Raw genomic sequence first — 24,705 nt, forward strand, 5'->3', positions numbered from 1 at the left:
CGGAACTTATTTGCTCTCTTTGGGGTAGTTGGGAGGGGGGGAGTAAGTCTTAAAAATTAGAAAAATGAGGTATTTTCAACTTACGAACGGGTGATCGGATCTCAATGAAATTTGATGTTTAGAAGGATATCGTGTCTTAGAGCTCTTATTTTAAATCCCTACCGGATCTGGTGATGGGGGCGGGGAGTTGGGAGGGGGAAACCTAAAACTTGGAAAACACTTAGAGTGGAGGGATCGGGATGAAACATGGTGGGAAAAATAAACACAAGTCCTAGATAGATGATTGACATAAACGGAACGGATCCGCTCTCTTTTGGGTAGTTGGGGGGGGGGGGGGTTAATTCTGAAAAATTAGAAAAAATGAGGTATTTTTAACTTACGAATGGGTGATTGGATCTCCATGAAATTTGATTTTTAGAAGGATATCGTGGCTCAAAGCTCTTATTTTAAATCCTGACCGGATCTGGTGACATTGGGGGAAGTTTGGGGTGGGGAGACCTAAAATGATGGGAAACCCTTAGATTGGAAGGATTGGGATGAAACTTGGTTGGAAAAATAAGCAAAAGTCTTGCATACGTAATTTACATAATTGGAACGGATCCGCTCAATTGCGGGGGGGGGGGGGGTAATTCTGAAAAATAAGAAAAATAACGTATTTTTAACTTACGAAGGAGTGATCGGATCTTCATGAAACTTCATATTTAGAAGGACCTCGTAACTCTGATATCTTATTTTAAATCTCAACCGGATCAAACGTAATTGGGGGGGGGGGCAGTTGGGGGGACCGGAAATCTTAGAAAATACTTAAAGCGGTGAGATCGGGATGAAACTTGATGGGAAAAATAAGCGCAAGTCCCAGATACATGATTGACATAATCGGAACTTATTTGCTCTCTTTGGGGTAGTTGGGAGGGGGGGAGTAAGTCTTAAAAATTAGAAAAATGAGGTATTTTCAACTTACGAACGGGTGATCGGATCTCAATGAAATTTGATGTTTAGAAGGATATCGTGTCTTAGAGCTCTTATTTTAAATCCCTACCGGATCTGGTGATGGGGGCGGGGAGTTGGGAGGGGGAAACCTAAAACTTGGAAAACACTTAGAGTGGAGGGATCGGGATGAAACATGGTGGGAAAAATAAACACAAGTCCTAGATAGATGATTGACATAAACGGAACGGATCCGCTCTCTTTTGGGTAGTTGGGGGGGGGGGGGGTTAATTCTGAAAAATTAGAAAAAATGAGGTATTTTTAACTTACGAATGGGTGATTGGATCTCCATGAAATTTGATTTTTAGAAGGATATCGTGGCTCAAAGCTCTTATTTTAAATCCTGACCGGATCTGGTGACATTGGGGGAAGTTTGGGGTGGGGAGACCTAAAATGATGGGAAACCCTTAGATTGGAAGGATTGGGATGAAACTTGGTTGGAAAAATAAGCAAAAGTCTTGCATACGTAATTTACATAATTGGAACGGATCCGCTCAATTGCGGGGGGGGGGGGGTAATTCTGAAAAATAAGAAAAATAACGTATTTTTAACTTACGAAGGAGTGATCGGATCTTCATGAAACTTCATATTTAGAAGGACCTCGTAACTCTGATATCTTATTTTAAATCTCAACCGGATCAAACGTAATTGGGGGGGGGGGCAGTTGGGGGGACCGGAAATCTTAGAAAATACTTAAAGCGGTGAGATCAGGATGAAACTGGATGGGAAGAATAGAAACCTGTCTAAGATACGTGACTGACATAACTGGACCGGATCTGCTCTCTTTGGTGGAATTGGGAGGGGGGAGGTAATTTTGAAAATTGAGGTATTTGTAACTTACGAAAGGGTGACCAGATCTTAATGAAATTTGATATTTAGAAGGATCTTGTGCTATAAAGTTTAACTTTAGGTTCTGACCTTCTCACAAGTGCCAAATGAGCTCTTGGCTCTTGGCTCTTCCGACCTCGTCCAAATGAGCTCTTGGCTCTTCCGACCTCGTACCATATGAGCTCTCGGCTCTTCCGACCTCGTCACAAGTGCCATATGAGCTCTTAGCTCTTGTTTTATAGCCTCCTTCCTGTGCCCGCCCTCCTTGTCAAAGTTCGAGGTTTTCTGGTCCTCTCAATACCTTAAAAATTTAACCTCGATTTCCTAAGCCATTCTTGAAATAATGTGACAAAATGTTATTGTGATAAGTGGTATAAGTCTTCAAATACAGGTCAAAGAATATGGTTAAATAATAGGAGCGTAAGCTGGCGCTAATTTTGAAAATGCCATCTTGTGTTTGGCCTTTCTTGGCATGTTTTGGTATAATAATAAGGAAAAACTAATTCCCTTACTTACACTTAATACAATTAGCATAATTGAGAAAAATATTAATTAAAATAATTATTAATATACTATATTAATATGCTAACATTAGCATTAAACTGTATTAATATGCTACTAACTCTGTTTCCATGAGATAACATTGTTAGCAAGTATCTCTAACAAATCGAGTTTTTTTTTATTGCTAGATATTTGAAGCGCAATATCCAAAAATGAATACTGACCATTTACCTGGAGCTAGTGAAGCGCCAGGCCCCAAATGAACTATTATTTCTAAATCCGAGACGGGGAGCGACTTGATATACAATGATGTGTTTGCAGGTGCGAAGGTGTGCTGTGTGCAAACGTGTAATGAAGATATCAAAAAGTCTGCAAGGGGGTACCTACATACTAAATTAAAAAAAAAGTTTTTTTAACTGCAAGTAAGGAACGACATTAAAACTTAAAACGAACAGAAATTATTCCGTGTTTGAAAGGGGTTCTCCCCTCCGCAACGCCCCGCTCTTTACGGGGCGTTGAAGTTTGACTCTGCCTCTGAAGTTTTGACTCAGTAAAGTTTGACTCTTTGTCACAATTCTACTTTTTAAAACAATAAAAAAAACTTCAGCGTAAAGAGCGAGGCGCTACGGAGGGGGGAACCCCTTTCATATACGAAATAATTTCTGTGGTTTTAAGTTTTAATGTCACTCCTTACTTGCAGTTAAAAAAAGTTGTTTTTTTTTAATTTTTGAACGTTTTTGAATTAATGCATGTTTTGATTTTGGCTCACCGCACATGAAAAATAAAACGAAATTTGCATATTAATTGTTTTTGCTAAATGGCTTTCTCATAGTTTTGATCGGACGATTTTGATAACAAAAAGGGTGGAGGGGGAGGCCTAGTTGCCCTCCAATTTTTGGTTACTTAAAAATGCAACTATTTTCTTTTTGTACGAACGTTTTTTAGTAATAAACATACGTACCTTACGAATTAACTTACGTAACGAACTTCTTATGGCTCTTTACTATAGACCACGTTATATCGTACCTCCGATCGAAGAATATATGAATACTAGCCTACTACTACTGCTAACAACTCACCGCAGCACCAAACTAACTAGCTAACTAACTGAGGCCAACGCAGCTGACACGCTCCTCCTCCATCCCAATCTATTCAAAGCCTCCCTTTTTACACCCTCCCAGGAAGTTCTCTTTTCCTTCAAACCTTTCTTTATGAAATCCTCTCTCCCCAACCGCGAAAGAACTGCTTTCCATTTAGTCCTATACGGTTGGCCGAAAAGGACAATCTTCGGCAATCTGTCATCCTTCATCCGCAGAATGTGCCCTAGCCATGTCAATCTTTCTCTAGTTATAGCCCTAGAAAGCGGAATTGAGCCATACTTTTCGTACAACCAACTGTTTGAAATACTGCCGTTCAGCCGGGTACCAAGGACAATCTGTAGGTAATCTATCTGGAAAAAATCAAGCAGATCTCCATCCACTTTTCGGAGTGCCCATGGTTCAGAGCCATATTTGACGACTGTCATCACCGCATTTTTCAATATTCTAATCTTGGTTTGCAGACTCACCTTCCTATTCTTCCGAACTTTGTTTTAACTGTGAAAAAGCACCCGAGCTTTGGCTATTCTACTTTTTAACATCTTCACTGCTCCCACCGTCCTTACTAATAATAAATAAAAAAAAAGACAAGTTTTTTAACTGAAAATAAGGAGCGACATTAAAACTTAAAACGAACAGAAATTACTCCGTGTATGAAAGGGGCTGCTCCTCCCTCAACGTCCAGCTCTTTATGCTAAAGTTTTACTCTTTCTTTCAATTCTACTTTATTAAACAATAAAAAAAATTAGCGTAAAGAGTGGGACGTTGAGGGAGGAAGAGCCCCTTTCATACACGGAGTAATTTCTGTTCGTTTCAAGTTTTACTGTCGCTCCCTACTTTTTAGAAAAACTTGTTTTCTTTAATTTAATTTCTGAACGTTTTTGAATTAATGCATGTTTTTATTTTGGCTCTCCGCAAATGAATAATTAAAACAAAATTTGCGTATTATTATTTTTTGCTAAATGACTTTTTCTTGGTTTTGATCAGACGATTTTGAGAAAAAGGGTGGGAGAGGAGGCCTAGTTGCCCACCAATTTTTCGGTTACTTAAAAAGGCAGCTAGAATTTTTAATTTTTAACGAACGTTTTTATTAGTAAAAAATATACATAACTTACAAATTAACTTACGTAACGAACTTCTATATTCGTATATTTTTATTATGTATATCAGGGGGTTTCCCCCTCGTTTATACCTGGCTCTTTACACTAAAGCTTTAATTGTGTCCCAATTCTTTCAGATTGACCCCTGAATCACAAAGGCTGTAAAATATATAGTTGAAATAATTAAAAATACTTTAGCGTTAAGGGCGAGGTATTTAGGAAGAGATGGACCCCTCCATATGCGTAATAATCCCTGTTCGTTTTAAGTTTTAATGCTACTCCTTACTTTCAGGGGAAAAAACTTTTTCGTATTTATTTTTTAATTGTTTTTTAAAAATAGTGCTAGAAAATCCTGCACCCCCTTCATGGAATTTCTCTTCTCCGATGACAAATTCCTCCAAGGGAAGATCCTCCTACATATCCCCCTTACCTCGACCCCCCCCCCCCCCTTCCCCAACCAAAAAATCCCCTTGGTAAGGTCTGTACACTTCCAAATAACCATTACTGTATGTAAACGCTGGTCACAGTTTGTAACTTGCAGCCCCTCCCCCGGGGACTGTGGGGAGTAAGTCATCCCCAAAGACATAGTTATTATTTTTTCGACTATGCTGAACAAAATGGCTATCTCAAAATTTTGATCCATTGACTTTTGGAAAAAAATGACCGTGGGAGGGGGCCTAGGTGCCCTCCAATATTTTGGTCACTTAAAAAGGGTACTAGAACTATTCCGTTAGAATGAGCCCTCCCGCAACATTCTAGGGCCACTTGGTCGATACGATCACCCCTGGGGAAAAAACAACAACAAACAAACAAACAAACAAATGAATACGCATCCGTGATCGGTCTTCTGGCAAAAAATACTAAGCTCCACCTTTTTGTAGATAGGAGCTTGAAACTTCTACAGTAGGGTTTCTAATACGCTGAATGCGATGGTGTGATTTTTGTTAATATCCTATAACTTTTAGAGGGTGTTTCCCCCTATTTTCCAAAACAAGGCAAATTTTCTCAGGCTCGTAGCTTTTGATGAGTAAGGCTAAGTTTAATGAAACTTATATATTTAAAATCAGCATGAGAATCTGATGCTTTTGATGTATCTATTAGTACCAAAATTCCGTTTTTTAGAGTTTCGTTTACTATTGAGTTGGGTCACTCCTTACTACAGTTCGTTACCACGAACTGTTTGATAGTACCAAGGTAAGTGAATCTGTCCACCTGATCAATCTTTTCGTTACCCAGCGTCACCTTTTCATCTTCACTGATTCTTAGCCATAGTGACTTAGTCTTCTTAACATTAATTTTAAAACCTATTCTAGCCCCCTGAACTCACAAAATCTCTAAAATTTCATTCATTTTGTTCACACTTTCATCTATGATGCACAAGTGATGTATGGAGTGGATTTAAGGAGGAAGGGATTTTTAACGCAAGCCAAGAAAATAGTGACCCCTCGAAATTTTCGGTTTTTCCCAGAGCGCAGTTGGTGCTTATTGCTCAATCTGGACGAACTGGTCGCTTTGTAGCTGATTTCTTCTTTGCCACTTTGTACAGAAGAAGTGCTCATAGAAACTTTCAAGGGGCTTATTTGATTGTAAACTAGAATCTCTAGGTTTTTTTTTCTAAATTGTTTCCATAGTTGATAATAATTCCTTAAACCCATAGTTTTTTTTGGCATTATGGTCTGCCGTTGGATAAAGGTAAGAGATGGATTTTCAAAATTTTTCGCGGGGAAAAATAGTGATCGTGAAACGAAAAACAAATCCTATGAGGCTTACAAATTGTCTAAAAACATACCCCCCCTCCAAAACAAGGAATAGCTTATTAAACGGCAAACGAAAAGTGAAAAAATAGTTCAAAATTGTTCAAAATTTTCGCTTTTCCCGCTACTGATTTGTTACTGCTCTCTGTGAATTGAGCTTCATTCCTAGTGACGAAAAATAGCAATTTTAATGTAAAAAAAAAACGGTCGCTTTATAGCTGATTTTCTTCAAACTGTTCATCGTAACGAACTGTAGTAAGGAGCGACCTGGCTCAATAGTAAAAAAAAACACTAAAAAACGGAATTTTGATACTAAAAGCTATATTAAAAGAACCGAAATTTTATGCTGATTTTAAATATAGAAGTTTCATCAAATTTAGTCTTACTCATCAACAGTTCCGAGCCTGAGAAAATTTGCCTTATTTCGGAAAATAGGGGAAACACCCCCTAAAAGTCACAGAATCTTCACGAAATTCACATCATCGCATTTAGCGTATAAGAGAACCCTTTAGTAAAAGTTTCAAGCTCATATCTACACAAATGTGGAACTTCGTATTTCTGCCAGAAGACCGATCACGGTAGCGTGTTTATTTGTTTTTTTTTTCCAGGGGTTATCGTATCGACCAAGTAGTCCTAGAATGTCGCAAGACGGCTCACTCTAACGGAAATGAAAAGTCCTAGTGCCCTTTTTAAGCGACCAAAAAATTTGGAGGGCACATAGGCCCCCTCCCACGCTCATTTTTTCCCAAAGTCAACGGACCAAAATTTTGAGATAGCCATTTTGTTCAGCATAGTCGAAAAAATAATAACTATGTCTTTGGGGATGACTTACTCCCTACAGTCCCCGGGGGAGGGGCTGCAAGTTACAAAATTTGACCAGTGTTTACGTACATAATGCTTATTGGGAAGTGTAAAGAGGTTTTAAGGGTGATTTTTCTTGGTTTCGGAGGGGGGTTGAGGATAGAGGGCTATGTGGAAGGATCTTTCCTTGGAGGAATATGTCATGGTAGATGAGAAATTCAATGAAGGGGGCGCAGGATTTTCTAGCATTATTATAAAAAAAAAACAATGAAAAATAAATATGAAAAAGATTTTTCAACTAAAAGTAAGGAGCAGCATTAAAACTTAAAACGAATAGAGCTTATTACGCATATGAGGAGTCTTTCTCCTCCTAAATGCCTCGCTTTTTACACTAAAGTATTTTTAGTAATTTCAACTATTTATTCTATTGCCTTTCTGATTCTTTGGTCATTCTTAAAGAATTTGGACAAAATTTAAGCTTTAGTCTAAAGAGCGAGGTATTAACGAGGGGGTGAACCCCCTCATATACGTAATAAAAATATACGAATATAGAAGTTCGGTACGTAAGTTAATTCTTAAGTTACGTATATTTTTTACTAATAAAAACGTTCGTTAAAAATTAAAAGTTCTAATTGCCTTTTTAAGTAACCAAAAAATTGGATGGCAACTCGTCCTCCTCCACCACCCCTTTTTCTCAAAATCGTCTGATCAAAACTAAGAGAAAGCCATTTAGCCAAAAAAAAGACATAATACGCAAATTTCATTTTAATAATTTATGTGCGAAGAACCAAAATCAAACATGCATTAATTCAAAAACATTCAGAAATTGAACAAAAAAAACTAGTTTTTTTAACTGAAAGTAAGGAGCGACATTAAAAATTAAAACAAACAGAGATTACTCCGTGTATGAAAGGGGCTGTTCCCTTCTCAACGCCCAGCTCTTTACGCTAAAGTTTTTTACTGTTTAATAAAGTAGAATTGAGAGAAAGAGTCAAACTTTAGTGTAAAGAACGGGAACAGCCCCTTTCATTCACGGAGTAATTTGTGTTCGTTTTAAGTTTTATTGTCGCTTCTTACTTTCAGTTAAAAAAGCTAGTTTTTTTTTTATTTAATGTTTACCAGGAACGAATATTACTGTTTACTTTTGACCATTTAGTCTGGATAGAGCACTCGTAGAAACTTCGAAAGGGTTTTATTCGATTGTAAGCTGAAAATTTTAGCAGGTTTTTGAAAGATGAAAGCAATAGGACGGCAGCCAGCTCCCTCCTAGGAAAGTTATAGTTACCTCCATATCACTCCCCCCAATATATCCGAACAAACTTCTGCGGTAGTCATTTTCCTGAACACCGTCGAGAGATTCAATAAATATGCCCTTAGGCAAAATACCCTTTAACTATATGTGCCCTTGATCTTTTTATGCCAAAGAATCCCCAAAAACCAAAGAAAATTGCCCCCTCCTTAAAAATAGGGCCAAAAAAGAGAGAAAACTATTTTTTTTATTGAAACCAAATATTTATCCTTGGGCTAAGTAGAACCCAGTGTAAAAAAAAAAAAAAAATGCAAAAAGATGGGCCCCCACTCAAATTTGATTTACCCACAGATTGGCTGGATTCTGCCACCGAAATTGAGCCAGAAAAGGGCCTTAAGAACTTCTGTTTGGAAGCGTGGAAAGGTCCGACAAATGTGCCTCCGAGGTTGACATTATTCCAACAATTACAGGGTAATGGTCCGTAGATGTTTAAATTACCTATTTTTCACAAATAAGTTTAAGTAGAAGAGGCGGCTTGGCAGTTTGATCAGTTAAAAAGTCATATTCTTAGGGTATGCCTGAGTAAGCCACAAAACACTACGCACACTCGAATCTTAAAATTATCTGCAATATCTCACGAGTGGCTTAGTATACCGGGTTTAAAATTTCAAGGAGTGTATGCGGAACGAGATCAAGTGTACTTCAAATTTCAACTTGTATGGGAAGTGGAATATCAAATAGTTCGTGGTAACGAACTGTAGCAAGGAACGACCCGGCTCAATAGTAACCGAAACTCTAAACAAGAGCTAATAGCTCATATGGAACTTGTGACGAGGCGAGAAGAGCTAAGAGCCAAGAGATCATATGGTATGAGCTCTAACAAAATTCTATGAATCAATAGATTGATTTAAAATGTGAAATCAGAGGCTTAATGCCGGTCAGGATTTAACATAAGAGCTCTGAGTCACGATGTCCTTGTAAATATCAAAATTCATTAAGATCCTACCACCCACTCGTAAGTTATAAATACCTAATTTTTTCTAATTTTTCCTCTCCCTTCAGCCCCCCAGATGGTCGAATCTGGGAAAACGACTTTATCAAGTCAAATTGTGCAGCTCCCTGACACGCCTACCGATTTTCATCATCCTAGCACGTCCAAAAGCACCAAACTCGCCAAATCACTGAACCCCTACCTCCAACTCCCCCAAAGAGAGCGAATCCAGTACGATTCTGTCAATCACGTATCAAAGACATTTGTTTATTCTATCCATCAAGCTTCATCCCGATTCCTCCACTCCAAGTGTTTTTCCAAGATTTCCCCCTCCAACTCCCCCCAATGTCAAAAGATCTGGTCAGGATTTGAAATAAGAGCTCTGAGACATGAATTCCTTCTAAAAACCAAATTTCGTTAAGATCCGATCATCTATTCGTAAGATAAAAATACCCCAATTTTCACGTTTTCCAAGAGTTCCGGTTTCCCCCTCCAACTCCCCCAAATGTCACAGGATCTGGTCGGAATTTAAAATTAGAACTTTAAAACACAAGATCCTTCTAAATATCAAATTTCATTAAGATATGGTCACCCTTTCGTAAGTTACAAATACCTCAATTTTCAAAATTACCTCCCCCCCTAATTTCACCAAAGAGAGCAGATCCGGTCCGGTTATGTCAGTCACGTATCTTAGACAGGTTTCTATTCTTCCCATCCAGTTTCATCCTGATCTCACCGCTTTCAGTATTTTCAAAGATTTCCGGTCACCCCAACTGCCCCCCCCCCAATTACGCTTGATCCGGTTGAGATTTAAAATAAGAGATCTGAGTTACGAGGTCCTTCTAAATATGAAGTTTCATGAAGATCCGATCACTCCTTTCGTAAAAATACGTAATTTTTTCTTATTTTTCAGAATTAACCCCCCCCCCCAATAGATCGGATCCGTTCTAATTATGTAAATAACGTATGTAAGACTTCTGCTTATTTTTCCCACCAAGTTTCATCCCGATCCCTCCAATCTAAGTGTTTTCCATGATTTTAGGTTCCCCCACCTGAAACTTCCCCCAATCTCACCAGATCCGGTCAGGATTTAAAATAAGAGCTTTGAGAAACGATATCCTTCTAAATATCAAATTTCATTGAGATCCGATCACCCGTTCGTAAGTTAAAAATACCTCATTTTTTCTAATTTTTCAGAATTAACCCCTCCCCCAACTACCCCAAAGAGAGCGGATCCGTTCCGGTTATGTCAATCATGTATCTAGGACTCGTGATTATTTTTCCCACCAAGTTTCATCCCGTTCCCTCCACTCTAAGTGTTTTCTAAGTTTTAGGTTTCCCACTCCCAACTCCCCCCCCCAATGTCACCAGATCCGGTCAGGTTTAAAATAAGAGCTCTGAGCCACGATATCCTTCTAAATATTAAATTTCATTGAGATCCGATCACCCGTTCGTAAGTTAAAAATACCTCATGTTTTCTAGTTTTTCAGAAATACCCCCCCCCCAACTACCCCAAAGAGAGCGGATCCATTCCGTTTATGTCAATCATGTATCTAGGACTTGTGTTTATTTTTCCCACCAAGTTTCATCCTGATCCCTCCACTCTAAGTGTTTTCCAAGTTTTAGGTTTCCTCCTCCCAACTCCCCCCCCCATGTCACCAGATCCGGTCGGGATTTAAAATAAGAGCTCTAAGATACGATATCCTTCTAAACATCAAATTTCATTGAGATCCGATCACCCGCTTATAAGTTAAAAATGCCTCATTTTTTCTAATTTTTCAGAATTACCCCCCCCCCCCTCCCCAACTACCCCAAAGAGAGCGGATCCGTTCGATTATGTCAATCATGTATCTGGGACTTGTGCTTATTTTTCCCATCAAGTTTCATCCCGATCTCTCCACTCCCAGATACGCTTGCCAAATTTCATCGTCCTAGCTTACCTGGAAGTGCCTAAAGTAGCAAAACCGGGACCGACAGACAGACAGATCAACAGACCGACAGACCGACAGAATTTGCGATTGCTATATGTCACTTGGTTAATAGCAAGTGCCATAAAAACGGAATTTTGATACCAATATTTACATCAAAAGAATTGCATTTCAATGCTAATTTTAAATACATAAGTTTCATCAAGTTTAATCTTACCCATCAGAAGTTACGAGCCTAAGAAAATGTACCTAATTTTAGAAAATAGGGGGAAACACCCGTCAAAATCATAGAATCTTAACGAAAATCACACCATCAGATTCAGCGTATCAGAGAACCCTAATTTAGAAGTTTTAAGCTTCTATCTACAAAAATGCGGAATTTTGTATTTTTTGCCACAAGACAGGTCACGGATGCGTGTTTTTTTCCCATGGGTGATCATATCGACCCAGTGTTCCTAAAGTGTCACAAGAGGGATCATTCTAACGGAAATTAAAAGTTCTAGTGCCCTTTTTAAGTGACCAAAAAATTGGAGGGCACCTACGCCCCTCCCACGCTCATTGTTTTCTCAAAGTCAAAGGATAAAAATTCTGAGATATCCATTTTATTCAGTATAGTCAAAAAACCAAGAAACTATGTCTTTGGGGACGACTTACTCCCCCAAAGTCCCCGTGGGAGGGGCTGCAAATTACAAACTCTGACCAGTGTTTACACATAGTAACGGTTATTGGGAAGTGTAAAGGGGCTGTTCCCTCCTCAACACCCCACTCTTTACGTTAAAGTGTTTTACTGTTTTAAAAAGTAGAGTTGAGAGAAAGAGTCAAACTTTAGCGTAAAGAGCGGGGCGTTGAGGAGGGAACAGCCACTTTCATATACGGAGTAATTTCTGTTCGTTTTAAGTTTTAATGTCGCTCCTTACTTTCAGTTAAAAAACTATTTTTTTTATTTAATATTACAGGAGACTGTTTGTATCCAGATAATGGAAATACCGCATTCAGAATATCTCAGAAATATCTTGGGAAACAGACTTGAAACTTTCAGAGCAAAGGGGGAGGATGGGCCAAGGAAACTTCTGTATCGAGAAGAAGGGGCTGAATTTTTACTGGAAAATTTATCAAAATAATATTACAGTTTGAGTCATAATTTGAGTCTAAGTCTTAAATAGCAAGGTAAATCGAAAGACACCATGATCAGAGCCGCTCGTAGGGTTGGTGACGGAAAAATTTATTACTGCGCCTCTCCTGACTCAAATATAAACAAAAAAAAAAGCCGAATCACAGTGAAAAATTGGATCAAAATGGGTATTTCCCCAGCCGCGGTGCCCTCCAAGCCATGGTGCCAGAGGTAACTGCCCTGGTTGCCCCCCCTAGGATTTTCTCTGATAGTGGTTGCTAAGTTATTTAATGACGCACATGCAGTATTTCAGAATAGCTCGTTGGATCATTCATAGTCCTTTTGTTCTATTTTAAGTTTGATTTAATATTTTAGTTACTGTCTGCATGTTCTAGATTTTAAGTATCGCTCTCGGCTTTCTTTGAAAAGTTTTCTTTCTATTATTATTATTTTACAGAAGCACCACCCTTGTATCTGTCCCTGCAACGTATTTTGTCCCTTCGGTTTTGATTGATTTATCCTGCTTCCTTCGAAGTGAATGAAAGACCATTTTTAAATGTAACAAGTGATAGTACACCTTTATGTAGGATGAAACACAGCGTAGGCTGAGCATGTGATAATACTTAAAGTTTCACGAAAATCTTTATTTACTCTTTTTTATTCTTTGCCGGTAAGGAAAGAGAATAGAGATTCCTCTAATATGGCTGGGAAATCGATTTTTCTTTTACTTTCTGTAGGTGTTATTTAATTGATAATTTAAAAAAGGTGGTTAGATTCGCCTGTAGTTATAAAAAATAAAAAAAAACAAGTTTTTTTAAATGAAAGTAAGGAGCGACATTAAAACTTAAAACGAACAGAAATTACTCCGTATATGAAAGGGGCTTTTCCTCCTCGACACCCCGCTCCTTACGCTAAAGTTTTTTATTGTTTTAAAAAGTAGAGTTGCGAGAAAGAATCAAACTTTAGCGCAAGGAGCGGGGTGTCGAGGAGGAAAAGCCCCTTTCATATACGGAGTAATTTCTGTTCGTTTTAAGTTTTAATGTCGCTCCTTACTTTCATTTAAAAAAACTTGTTTTTTTTCATTTAATTTCTGAAAGTTTTTGAATTAATGCATGTCTGATTTTGGCTCTCCGTACATAAATTACTAAAACGAAATTTGCATATTAATTCTTTTTTTGGCTAAATGGCTTTCTCTTAGTTTTGATCAGACGATTATGAGAAATAAGGGGTGGGGAAGGAGGTCTAGTTGCCTTCCAATTTTTCGATTACTCAAAGAGGCAACTAGATCTTTTAATTTTTAACGAACGTTTTTATTAGTAAAAAAAAAAAAGGTAACTTAAGAATTAACTTACGTAACAAACGTACATAACTTACGTAACTTACGTTACGTTTTATCCCAATTCTTTAAGAATGACCTCTGAATCAGAAAGGCCGTAGAATAAATAGTTGAAATTATTTTAAAAAATTTTGGCATAAAGAGCGAAGTATTTATCTCCTCCTAAATACCTCGCTGTTTATGCTAAAGTATTTTTAGAACCCTTCATATGCGTAATAATCTCTGTTCGTTTTAAGTTTTAATACTTCTCCTTACTTTCAATTGAAAAAACTTTTTCATGTTTATATTTTCATTGTTTTTTTTATAGTAATGCTAGAAAGTCCTGCGCCCTTTTCATTGAATTTTTCTTCCCCCATGAAATACTCCTCCAAGGAAAGATCCTCCCATATAGCCCCCTCTCCTGAACCCCACACCCAAACCAAAAAAATCCCCCTGATAACATCGGTACACTTCCCAGTAACCATTACTGTATGTAAACATTGGTCAAAGTTTGTAACTTGCAGCCCCTCCCCCAGGGACTGTGGGGGGTAAGTCATCCCCAAAGACATAGTTATTATGGTTTTCGACTATGCGGAACAAAATGGCTATCTCAAAATTTTGATCCGTTGACTTTGGGAAAAATATGAGCGTGGGAAGGGGCCTAGGTGCCCTCCAATTTTTTTGGTCACTTAAAAAGGGCACTAGAACTTTTCATTTCCGTTAGAATGAGCCCTCTTGCAACACTCTAGGACCACTTGGTCCATACGATGACCCCTGGGAAAAAAAACAAAACAAAAAACAAATAAACACGCACCCGTGATTTGTCTTCTGGCAAAAAATACGAAATTCCACATTTTTGTAGATTGGACCTTGGAATTTTGTGTATAGGGTTCTCTGATACGCTGAATGCGATGGTGTAATTTTCGTTAAGATCCTATGACTTTTAGGGGGTGTTACCCCCTATTTTCCAAAATAAGGCAAATTTTCTCAGGCTCGTAACTTTTGATGACAAAGACTAAATTTGATGAAACTTATATATTTAAAATCAGCATAAAAATCCAATTCCTTTGATATATCTTTTAGTATCGAAATTCCGTTTTTTAGAGTTTCGTTTACTATTGAGCCGGGTCGCTCCTTACTACAGTTCGTTACCACGAACTGTTTGATATTGAGGCATAAGCTGAAAATCTGAGGAATACTTTGGCCGGTCTTTTGTCGTAACACTGAAATATATGATTTCCGAGTTTATTGCAATTTTTTCGAAAGGTTTACCTAAAGTCAAAGAAGACGAAACTCAGATCAGAAAATGATATAAACACGTAGTGTTGCTCATTGGTCAATGTCATACACAAAGGTCAATGGAATATTTCAACAATAGCCTGATCAAAACAAATCTGGCCTAAAGGGGTTAATTTCTCTAGTTTCATAGTAGACAACATCGTCTTAGGCCTAGGCTATTTTTGAGTATGTATCAATTACCGTTGAACTGAGTTCTCAAACACGAACTGAATACAATTTTGCAGCAATGAAGGAGGCAAATCTTTTAAAAGTGAGTAGACTATAAAATATTATTTAGCTATAAAATACAATATATAAAATAAAAAATTAATTTAATGAATTATTTTATTATTTTATAATTAATTTAATATTTAATAATTAATTTTTAATATTTAATTATAATTATATTATAATTGTAATATTTTAATTTTATAGTTAAAAATAATATTTTGTTTTAAAATAATAAATAATATAAATAATATTAATAATAATAAATAATAATAAATAATATAAATTGTTTTGAAAGGAAGGGAATGTAGAACAAATATGGAAGTTTGAGTGCTGATAGATATGATTCTATCGGTCAGCGTTTTGCTACTAATAATTTAAGTGCAACATTACGCCTATTTTATATGATAAAACGGTAATCTTGTGAAAAAAAAGGTAAAATTCTAGTTAATTGACTTCTTGCTATCTCGTAAAGGGTTTAGGTTAGGAAAATGAAACTTTAATGGATGGGTCTACAGGCTAAAGTATGTCCCGGGAAGGTATTTTAAAGTACCCAACTCGGTAAAATTCTAGTTGATTGACTTTTGGCTATCTCGGAAAGGGGTTAGGTTAGAAAAATGAAACTTCCAGGGATGGGTCTAAAGGCTAGAGTATGTCCCAGGAAGGTATTTTGAAGTACCCACCTCCACTCCTTCTCCCTCTAAAGGGCCCTGAAATTCACCTTCATGACAGGCCTATACATATTAAAATTTCGACAAAACAACATTTTACCTTAATTTTTAGTTACCAGTTGCCTTTTCTCTGCCTTTAGTTCTAAAAATGCAATTCCTATTATTTGAGTAGAATTTTGAGCCATATCAATGTTTTTTTTTCAAAATTTAAGAAATGTATTTGCATATCTTTAAAACCATATGAATTGGGATTGAGCAAAGTTGTGAAGCTGAAAACAGTTTTGCTGTACTTTATTCAAGCAGAAGATCTATTTTGCAAGGTTCCACTTTTATAACACACATGTTTTCAAAGGTCATCAAAGGTCAGGGCCCTCTAGAGGGAGAAGGAGTGGAGGCGGGAACTTCAAAATACCTTCACGGGACATATTTTAGCCTTTAGACTTATCCCTGAAAGTTTCATTTTTCTAATCTAGCCCCTTTCTGAGATAGCCAAAAGTCAATCAACTAGAATTTTACCGAGATTTTAAAATAGAATTTCGATGATCTGAGTAGATTAATGCCATATTAAGATTTTTTCCCTAATTTAGGTTTTTTTTTACAAATTCTTTAAAGTTTATTAATTCAAGAATTAGCGAATTAAAAAGCTCTAAACATTTTCCCTCGGTATTTGTTTGATTTATTTCTATTTCTGGAAGTTATACTTATAACGCAAAGGTTGCCCAATATTATTAAAGGCCAGTGCCTGTGAGGAGGGAGTGGGGGGAAGTTGACCCTTGAGAATACCTTCCTCGGCATAGTTCAGGCTCTATAAACAACGGTGAATGTCTCATTCACTTAATTCAACAGCATTTAAATATCTTCAAGATAAGTCAACGAATTTTACTTTAGAAATAAGTGAAAAAAAATGCAACCTAAAAATTCAACAAAATGTTGTGTATAATTTACACAAGAATTGTGCAGTTATTGTTGCTAGTCTAGAACAGGAATCATTGTAAAATATTATTAACAAAATTAATTATGCGTTGCTTTTCCGGTGACAAAAAAGGTCTCCTTAGAAGAACACGGTAGTTTTTAAGTGCATTTCCTCATTTCAAAACTTGTTTCCTCTCAAGGCTAAGTGAAGAAACATTTTCCAAATCTCCCATGGAAATTTTCCTACTCCACAAATACACAAAATCGAGATTTCATCTTCTTTCTTTCACAATTAGTAGTATGAAACAATCTGCTTAACAATGTTATCCATAGGTTAACAAAGGGAGTTTTTGAATCCTTTAGAGCGGTAAAAGATAATTATTTCATCCTAGAGAAAATCAGAGCCACTAGAGAATTTGTTTAAACATGTCCCCTGAACTATCGCTGTCATATAGACTTGCGAAGTACTTGTAACAGCATTCTATATCAAAACTAAGAGATAGCCATTTAGCAAAAAAAAATAATACGCAAATTTGGTTTTAATTATTCATTTGCGGAGAGCCAAAATAAAAACATGCACTAATTCAAAAACGTTCAGAAATTAAACAAAAAAAAAAAGTTTTTTTTTAAACTGAAAGTGAGGAGCGACAATAAAACTTAAACGAACAGAAATTACTCCGTGTATGAAAGGGGCTGTTCCTCCCTCAACGTCCCGCTCTTTACGCTAAAGTTTTACTCTTTCTCTCAATTCTACTTTAGTAAACAGTAAATAACTTTAGCGTAAAGAGCGGGACGTTGAGGGAGGAACAGCCTCTTTTATACACGAAGTAATTTCTGTTCATTTTAAGTATTAATGTCGCTCCTTACTTTCAGTTAAAAAAAACTTGTTTTTTTTTTATTTAATTTCTGAACGTTTTTGAATTAATGCATGTTTTTATTTTGGCTCTCCGCAAATGAATAATTAAAACGAAATTTGCGTATTAATTTTTTTTGCTAAATGGGCTTTTTCTTAGTTTTGATCAGACGATTTTGAAAAAACGGGTGGGAGAGGATACCTAGTTGCCCACCATTTTTTTTGGTTACCTAAAAACTAGAATTGTTACTTTTTTACGAAAGTTTTTATTAGTAAGAAATATACATAACTTACACATTAACTTACGTAACGAACTTCTATATTCGTATATTTTTATTATGTATATGAGGGGTTTGCACCCTCGTTAATACCTCACTTTTTACGCTAAAGCTTTAATTTTGTCCCAATTCTTTAAGATTGACACCTGAATCACAAAGACTGTAGAATAAATAGTTGAGATTACTAAAAATACTTTAGCGTAAAGAGCGAGCTATTTAGGAAGAGATGCCCCCCCCCCCATATGCGTAATAATCTCTGTTCGTTTTAAGTTTTAATGCTGGTCCTTACTTTCAGTTGAAAAAACTTTTTCATATTTATTTTTTCATTGTTTCTTTTTAAATAATGCTAGAAAATCCTGCGCCCCTTCGTGGAATTTCTCTTTTCCCATGACAAATTCCTCCAAGGGAAGATCCTCCCCCGTAGCGCCCTCCCCTCTACCCCCCCCCCAACCAAAATCGTCCTGAAAAGGTCTGTACAAATTTTCCTATAGATTCATGCAAATACTAACACAAAAACTTATTTTTCCGTAAAAAAAGACTTGTTTGAATCTCTTTTACACAAATGTTTATATTTGTTAAAATCAATTAGTTGCGGAAGATGTGTGCATGTGATGCACAGCATTTGTCTACTGTGGGAGAGGGGATCTAGTAGGAATTAACCCTTGTGACGATGGCGAGCTTGATAGCTGTGCAAATCTAAGGACATTTTCTCTTTTCCAAAAATTGGGCAAAGGTCCCTTAAGATCGGTGAATTTTTGGCAGACCTAAGAAAATATCTGTAGAAAATATCAATAAGGGATTTTCTATAAGTTTTCTTAGCTGTGGTTTTGAGAACCTAAAATGACGTTGTTCTCGTTGCCTTTGATGAATGGAAAGCTCTTTTATTTTTTTTATTTTTTTGGCATACTGGCCACCCTGTTGAAATTGATGATTGCTTAGGTAATATGTGTAATTATATAATTTATATTTAGTTAATAATTTTGTCTCTGCAAGCTAAAAGAAAATTGTCAGTATAAATTTGAAAGGCAAATACAGGCATGTAGTGGAAAAACAATAGCTGGCAAGTGAACCACATACAACGAAGGCAATACATGGGACCAATTATCAGGAAAATGAAGATTTTCTTTTCTTTAAGTCAACGTAGTGCATTAAAAGTCCATAAAAATGATTAAGCAGCATTTAATGTACTTGAATCCATCTCGGGTAATAAACAAAAGGCCGCTGTTTAAATTCCAAGAATATTTAATCCAAAATTATTATTTTTGGGGGGAATATTTTCAAGGAAATATACCCTTTTTTGAGTATTTCTTTTGAAAAATTGGAAAAGATGTCCCCCACCAAGAATTTTAAAAATGCACTTTGCCCCCTTTAAATTTTCGTGAATTGACGTCACTGGATTGTGGTCAAGTCAACCATAGTCAACTGCCATTGTTATACACTTACTGACATCGAAGTGCCGTCAATGATTACAGATGGCAGAACTTTCAAAGAAAGACGTGACGCTATCTAATCTCTGCAAGTGTAAGAGGAGTATCTGACCGCTAATACCAACTGGTGAACTTTTTCTGACGGTTTCAAATACTTTCTGAAATTTTTGCAATTCTCTGGAGTGTCAGTTTTCTATGATATATCTAATTCGCCAGGTCCATTCGAAGTTATAGCCCGTCCAATTTAATTCGTTATGTCCATTCTGAAATTATTCCCCGACAAATTATTTTTAGGAAAGCTGTCAGAGCTGCAAATGTTGATCACCAAGAGATGGTTCCAGCCCATTCTGTAGTACACTAAAATGTAAAGAAAGTACGAAATTTTGTACAAAACGGAAGAAGTACGACACTTTTTAAAGAAAGATCGCATTATTTTTCAAATTAGCCGCCTTTTATAGGTGTCTTTGGGATTTTCCCTTGGTTCTCCTAAAAGGAGAACCATAGGAATCCTGTGTCTGAGAGGACGCGGGTTCGAATCCCAGTGTATCCAATTGTCCAGTTTGGGATGGGGTTCAGTGGCGTGATTCTGTAAGCTTAGTCAGAGTCGACCCAGCTCTAAAGGGGTACCTGGAGAAATCTGGGGAAGGTAAACAGGAAGGGTGTGCGAAAGCACAGGATGGTTGGCCCCCAGCCCCCCATTGCACTTCCTGGCTGAAGGGCCAAGAAACGGAGATCAGCACCGCCGGTAGGGACTTCAAAGTCTAATGCAGTATCCTTTACCTTTTTTTTACCTTCTCCTTTTAGATAAGAATACAATAATATTAGCAGCAAAAATAACGTTACAGCAGAAATGGAACTAAAATTCTGCTTATTTCTTTTTGTAAGAGTGACTTTTATAATTTTTTCGCAAACAAAGAAATTATCCCCAGTTTAATTTTATCATCCTTATGTGTCGACATTAAAGGTAGGCTTTCTCTAATTATTTTTTAAAGTTAGGTTAGGTACCTTAGGTTAGGTACAATGGATTGATGCTCAATGTTGTAACACGGGGCCGGTGTTTAATTCCAGCTGGCACAAGGTTGGTTGACAGGCTTGCTACCTTCTCTGTGAAAAATACCCAGCAACTGAAATGGCAATTTGGTACCCTATGCGCTATCAATGGCTCTGAAGGATCTTTATCCTTCTATTTATTTTGTATTTCCCTTGAGTATTAAATTTAGCTTTGTCTGAAACTTGGTGTCGATGGAATAATCGATATTACTCTTATGCATAATATGATATGATGCATTTCAGGTACTCAAAACCATGACCATTGCAACGTGTATTGGAGCTATATTGGGACATCATGACCAAAAGTTAGATCCACAAAGTTTGCTTCTTAGAACATTGAAAATCCAGAACAAACTTCTTTCGCACGCAGGCTCTAAAAGGCCAGCCTTAATTGGACTTGGAAGCCTTCTTGAAAACAAACCTCGAGGTAAGCAGACTGGTTAAGCCAGTTTAAATATCACATACTAAGCTAGTGCTACTTGCAATTGTTAATATTATTGGCTAGCTAATTTTTCAACCAGGAACTGTAAATGGAGCAAAATTGAAACTTAGGATGGCTTCAATAGATTAGTCCAGAAGTTCAGCAACGAACGTTTTGTGGTCCATTTTTACATACAGCAATAGCCCGAGCAGGCTTTAGAGATCAAAAGCTAATCACTTATACGTGGCGGCTTAAGATCAAATCGAAAGTCTGGTTGTGAATAGGACTTGAATATCTGTAGAAATAGTGATTTTCCCAATGTTACAAAGACTGAAGTAAATGTTTCATGAATAGTCTTTGAAATGTTTTTGAAACTCATGTGATAGTTTCACCCTCAAAACTTCACTATTACTATTGTTAACGACGAAGCTGACTCCATCCTTGGGTCTGTTTTCGCTCCTAAGCATAAATTAAGGCAATTAAAGTAAATAGCTGCTAGACTGAATGGAAAGAAGGTGACTCTAAATAAGGCATAAGAACACAGTGTGTAGCCATGTTTACAAATCTCGTCACCACACTCAGATATTTTCTATGCCAATGAAGATGCTTTTGGATTCCGACGCAATGAGTCTATGAAGTTCAAATTTTGTGGTCTTTTTTCTAGTTAGTGGTGAAATTAACCAGCCATCGACTTGCTCAAACCTCAATCCTCCAAAAAATGGCCTAAAAATGACCCTTTGTTCCACCGTCCCCCCACTACCTTCAAGAAATGGCTTGACAAAATCTATATTAAAATCTCTGATATTTCTTTGAACATAAAAATCATGTCCTTTAGAAAAATTAAATAAAAAAAAATAGTTTTTTTTAACTGAAAGTAAGGAGCGACATTAAAACTTAAAACGAACAGAAATTACTCCGTATATGAAATGGGTTGTCACCTCCGCAACGCCTCGCTCTTTACGCTAAAGTTTTTAATTGTTTTAAAAAGTAGAATTGTGGCAAAGAGTCAAACTTTAGCGTAAAGATACCAATACATCCCGAGCGATTTAGTCCCTCTTTTTCTTTTTTGATATATGTATATATATATATATATATATATATATATATATATATATATATATATATATATATATATATATATATATATATATATATATATATATATATATATATATATATATATATATATATATATATTGTGTGAGTTTTGAGTCCCTTCTCGCTATCTTGCTTTGCATATCTCGCTCTCCTTCTCCATTTGTTCTTCTCTCTTCTCTGTTCAGTTCTTCCTAGCCTATCCCTCTATTTTTCTCCGTACTTTGTCTACAATGCGTGTTGACACGTGTTTTTGTTAAGAACAACCAGCAGTTATTTTTATTTGGTTCCGTCACGTAGTCCGAGTTCGGGACTTATTGACGTCCATCCAAAAAGAAATATTTATTCTAGTCATAATACGCTTATACCCATATTTAGTGTTGTTACTTTAGTTCTTATTAGTCCATCTCTTTCGAAAAGCGTTAAAATAAAATAAAAATAAATTTTTGAGAGAATGTATGCACTATGGACCTTTCAAAGACTTTTTTATATGCTTTGGTATGAAGACCGCCTCTGACGATCACATTTTTCAAATTCTACCATCGCGAATAACTTAATTAAGTACAGTTTGGAATTACAGAATAAGTGCTTGAAGAACTCTAATACTTTCACTCGAAATATCAAATTACAGTACCATCGGAAATCGATATGAGATGTAGGATCATTTATTAGTTTAATTATTGATTTTTTTCAGGTCCCAGTTCAGAATTTATAAGTAATCAGCCGAATTATCCAGTGATGCCTTTGGTCCCAGTTCGTCTGTATCCTTCAAGAAAAAACGTGGCTACTTACCATAGAAATCCTAATGCATCCAGTTCTCCTGTTATTTCTGCACTATCAACTAAAACAATGCCGTCATACCGATATTCAAGAAACATGCCTATCACACCCGAGAGCTACAGGGCTGCATTTCCTCCTGTTCCAGAACCATCATACTATTTTCCGGGTCACTCAAGTCCTCCACTCAACTCACTGCCATCGCTTAGCCTTCTGCATTCAGTTATTCCTGTTCTGCCAAGCAATGTTTCTCCTAAAAAATTGAAGTTTGGTTCATATCCTACATTTAGTGACCTTAAAAGGCACTTTAAAGCTAAAATGCTTCCAACGACAACCATACCGCAAGTAATTCCCCCAATTAGTGGCACAACAATGTATACTGTACCATCTCCAATACATATATCTAGTCATCCATACAACAGCTTACAAAGTAGACCTTCAAGTAACTATTAGCGAAGTGTGGAAATATTGATTGATTTTGTAAAAATTATTCTAATAAATTTCTTATGCCGGACACAATCATGTAATTGAATATATATATATATATATATATATATATATATATATATATATATATATATATATATATATATATATATATATATATATTTGCCTTGTTTTGGAAAATAAGGGGAAACACCCCCTAAAAGTCATACAATCCTAACGAAAATCACACCGTCGCATTCAGCGTATCAGAAAACCCTACTGTAGAAGTTTCAAGCTCTTATCTACAAAAATGTGGAACTTAGTATTTTTTTACCAGAAGACCGATCAAGGATGCGTGTTTATTTGTTTGTTTGTTTTCTTTTTCCCCCAGGGGTGATCGTATCGACCAAATGGTCCTAGAATGTTGCGAGAGGGCACATTCTAACGGAAATTAAAAATTCTAGTGCACTTTTTAAGGGACCAAAAAAATTGGAGGGCACCTAGGCCCCTCCCACGCTCATTTTTCCCCCAAAGTCAACGGATCAAATTTTGAGAGCGGGCTTAGGGGGGTGCGAAGCTCCCCCACCAACTAGGTGTTGGTGTGGTGCGAAGCGTCACAATAACAGCTAGTTGTGAGTAAAATGGCTATCTCAAAATTTGATTGGATGCGTTTGAGGAAAAGAGGGCTTAGGGGGGGGGGGGGTCTAGCTGCCTCTGATCAATTTCGACTCTTGATAAAGGAACTAAAAATTTCAAGTTCCAATCAAATGAGCCCCCTCCGATGTTTATACGACCACCCCTTCCATGAGAACCATAAATGCCCTCTGTATTTTACTTTCCACACGCGCTCCTGGGCCCTTCGGGTTGTATTAACACCGATGTTTTGTTATTTGAGCTTAGAAATATTTATAACAAAATATCCACCTCAAAATTTATATCGAATGCGCTTAGAGAAAAGAGGGCGTGGGGGGGGCAAGTTGCCCTTTGATCACTTATCACTCTTAATAAGAGCACTAAAACTTTCAATTTCCACTCGAATGAGTCCCTTTGAAGTTTATGCGACCGCCCCTTCCATAAGAAGCTTATATGAACCCGGAGCAAAACTTTCAACACATACCCCCTGGCTGTTGGGGGAAGTTTTTTTTTTTATCTTTGAACAAATTTGAACCATTTGAACAAAATGGCTATCTCAAAATTTTGAGAGGATACATTTAGGGGAAAGAGGGTGGGGGAGGGGTCTATTTGCCCTCCAATCACTGTTGACCCTTAAAAAGGAAAATAGAACTTTCAATTTCTAATCTAATGAGCCCACTCCGAAGTTAATACGACCCCCTTCTAACAAACCTTATTTATCCCTGGGGCTGTGTGGGGCTGTGGCAACCCCAAAGGCATTGTTATATTATACAGGAACTATTTTGAACAAAATGAATATCTCAAAATTTAGAGCAAAGTTATTTGGGGAAAAAGGGCGCGGGGACCTGGTTTCTCTTTGATCACTTTTGACTCTTACAAAAAGAACTGGAAGTTTCAATTTCCAATCAAAATGAGCCCCCTTACAAAGTTAGTACGACCAGTCTTTCCGCTAAACCTTATATTTTAACAATGGGCAACTACCATAAGTTACAGC

General features: G+C 36.9%; 1 protein-coding gene across 2 annotated transcripts in view; it reads left to right on the forward strand.

Annotated features, from left to right (window-relative positions):
• LOC136029293 (uncharacterized) overlaps positions 1-23,165 on the forward strand; it is a 34,324-nt gene extending 11,159 nt beyond the window's left edge. The window contains exons 1-3 of one of the 2 annotated variants that reach the window (XM_065707551.1): positions 14,990-15,211; positions 20,603-20,786; positions 22,570-23,165. In XM_065707551.1, the coding sequence (XP_065563623.1) occupies positions 15,188-15,211; positions 20,603-20,786; positions 22,570-23,105 (744 nt within the window). In that variant the 5' untranslated portion in view covers positions 14,990-15,187 and the 3' untranslated portion in view covers positions 23,106-23,165. Of the gene's footprint in view, positions 1-14,989; positions 15,212-20,602; positions 20,787-22,569 lie in introns of those variants that run through there. The other variant, XM_065707550.1, reaches the window with a different exon arrangement.
• The last annotated feature ends 1,540 nt before the right edge of the window (positions 23,166-24,705 follow it).

The sequence above is a fragment of the Artemia franciscana genome, chromosome 7 (assembly GCF_032884065.1).
Source record: "Artemia franciscana chromosome 7, ASM3288406v1, whole genome shotgun sequence".
Taxonomy (NCBI): domain Eukaryota; kingdom Metazoa; phylum Arthropoda; class Branchiopoda; order Anostraca; family Artemiidae; genus Artemia; species Artemia franciscana.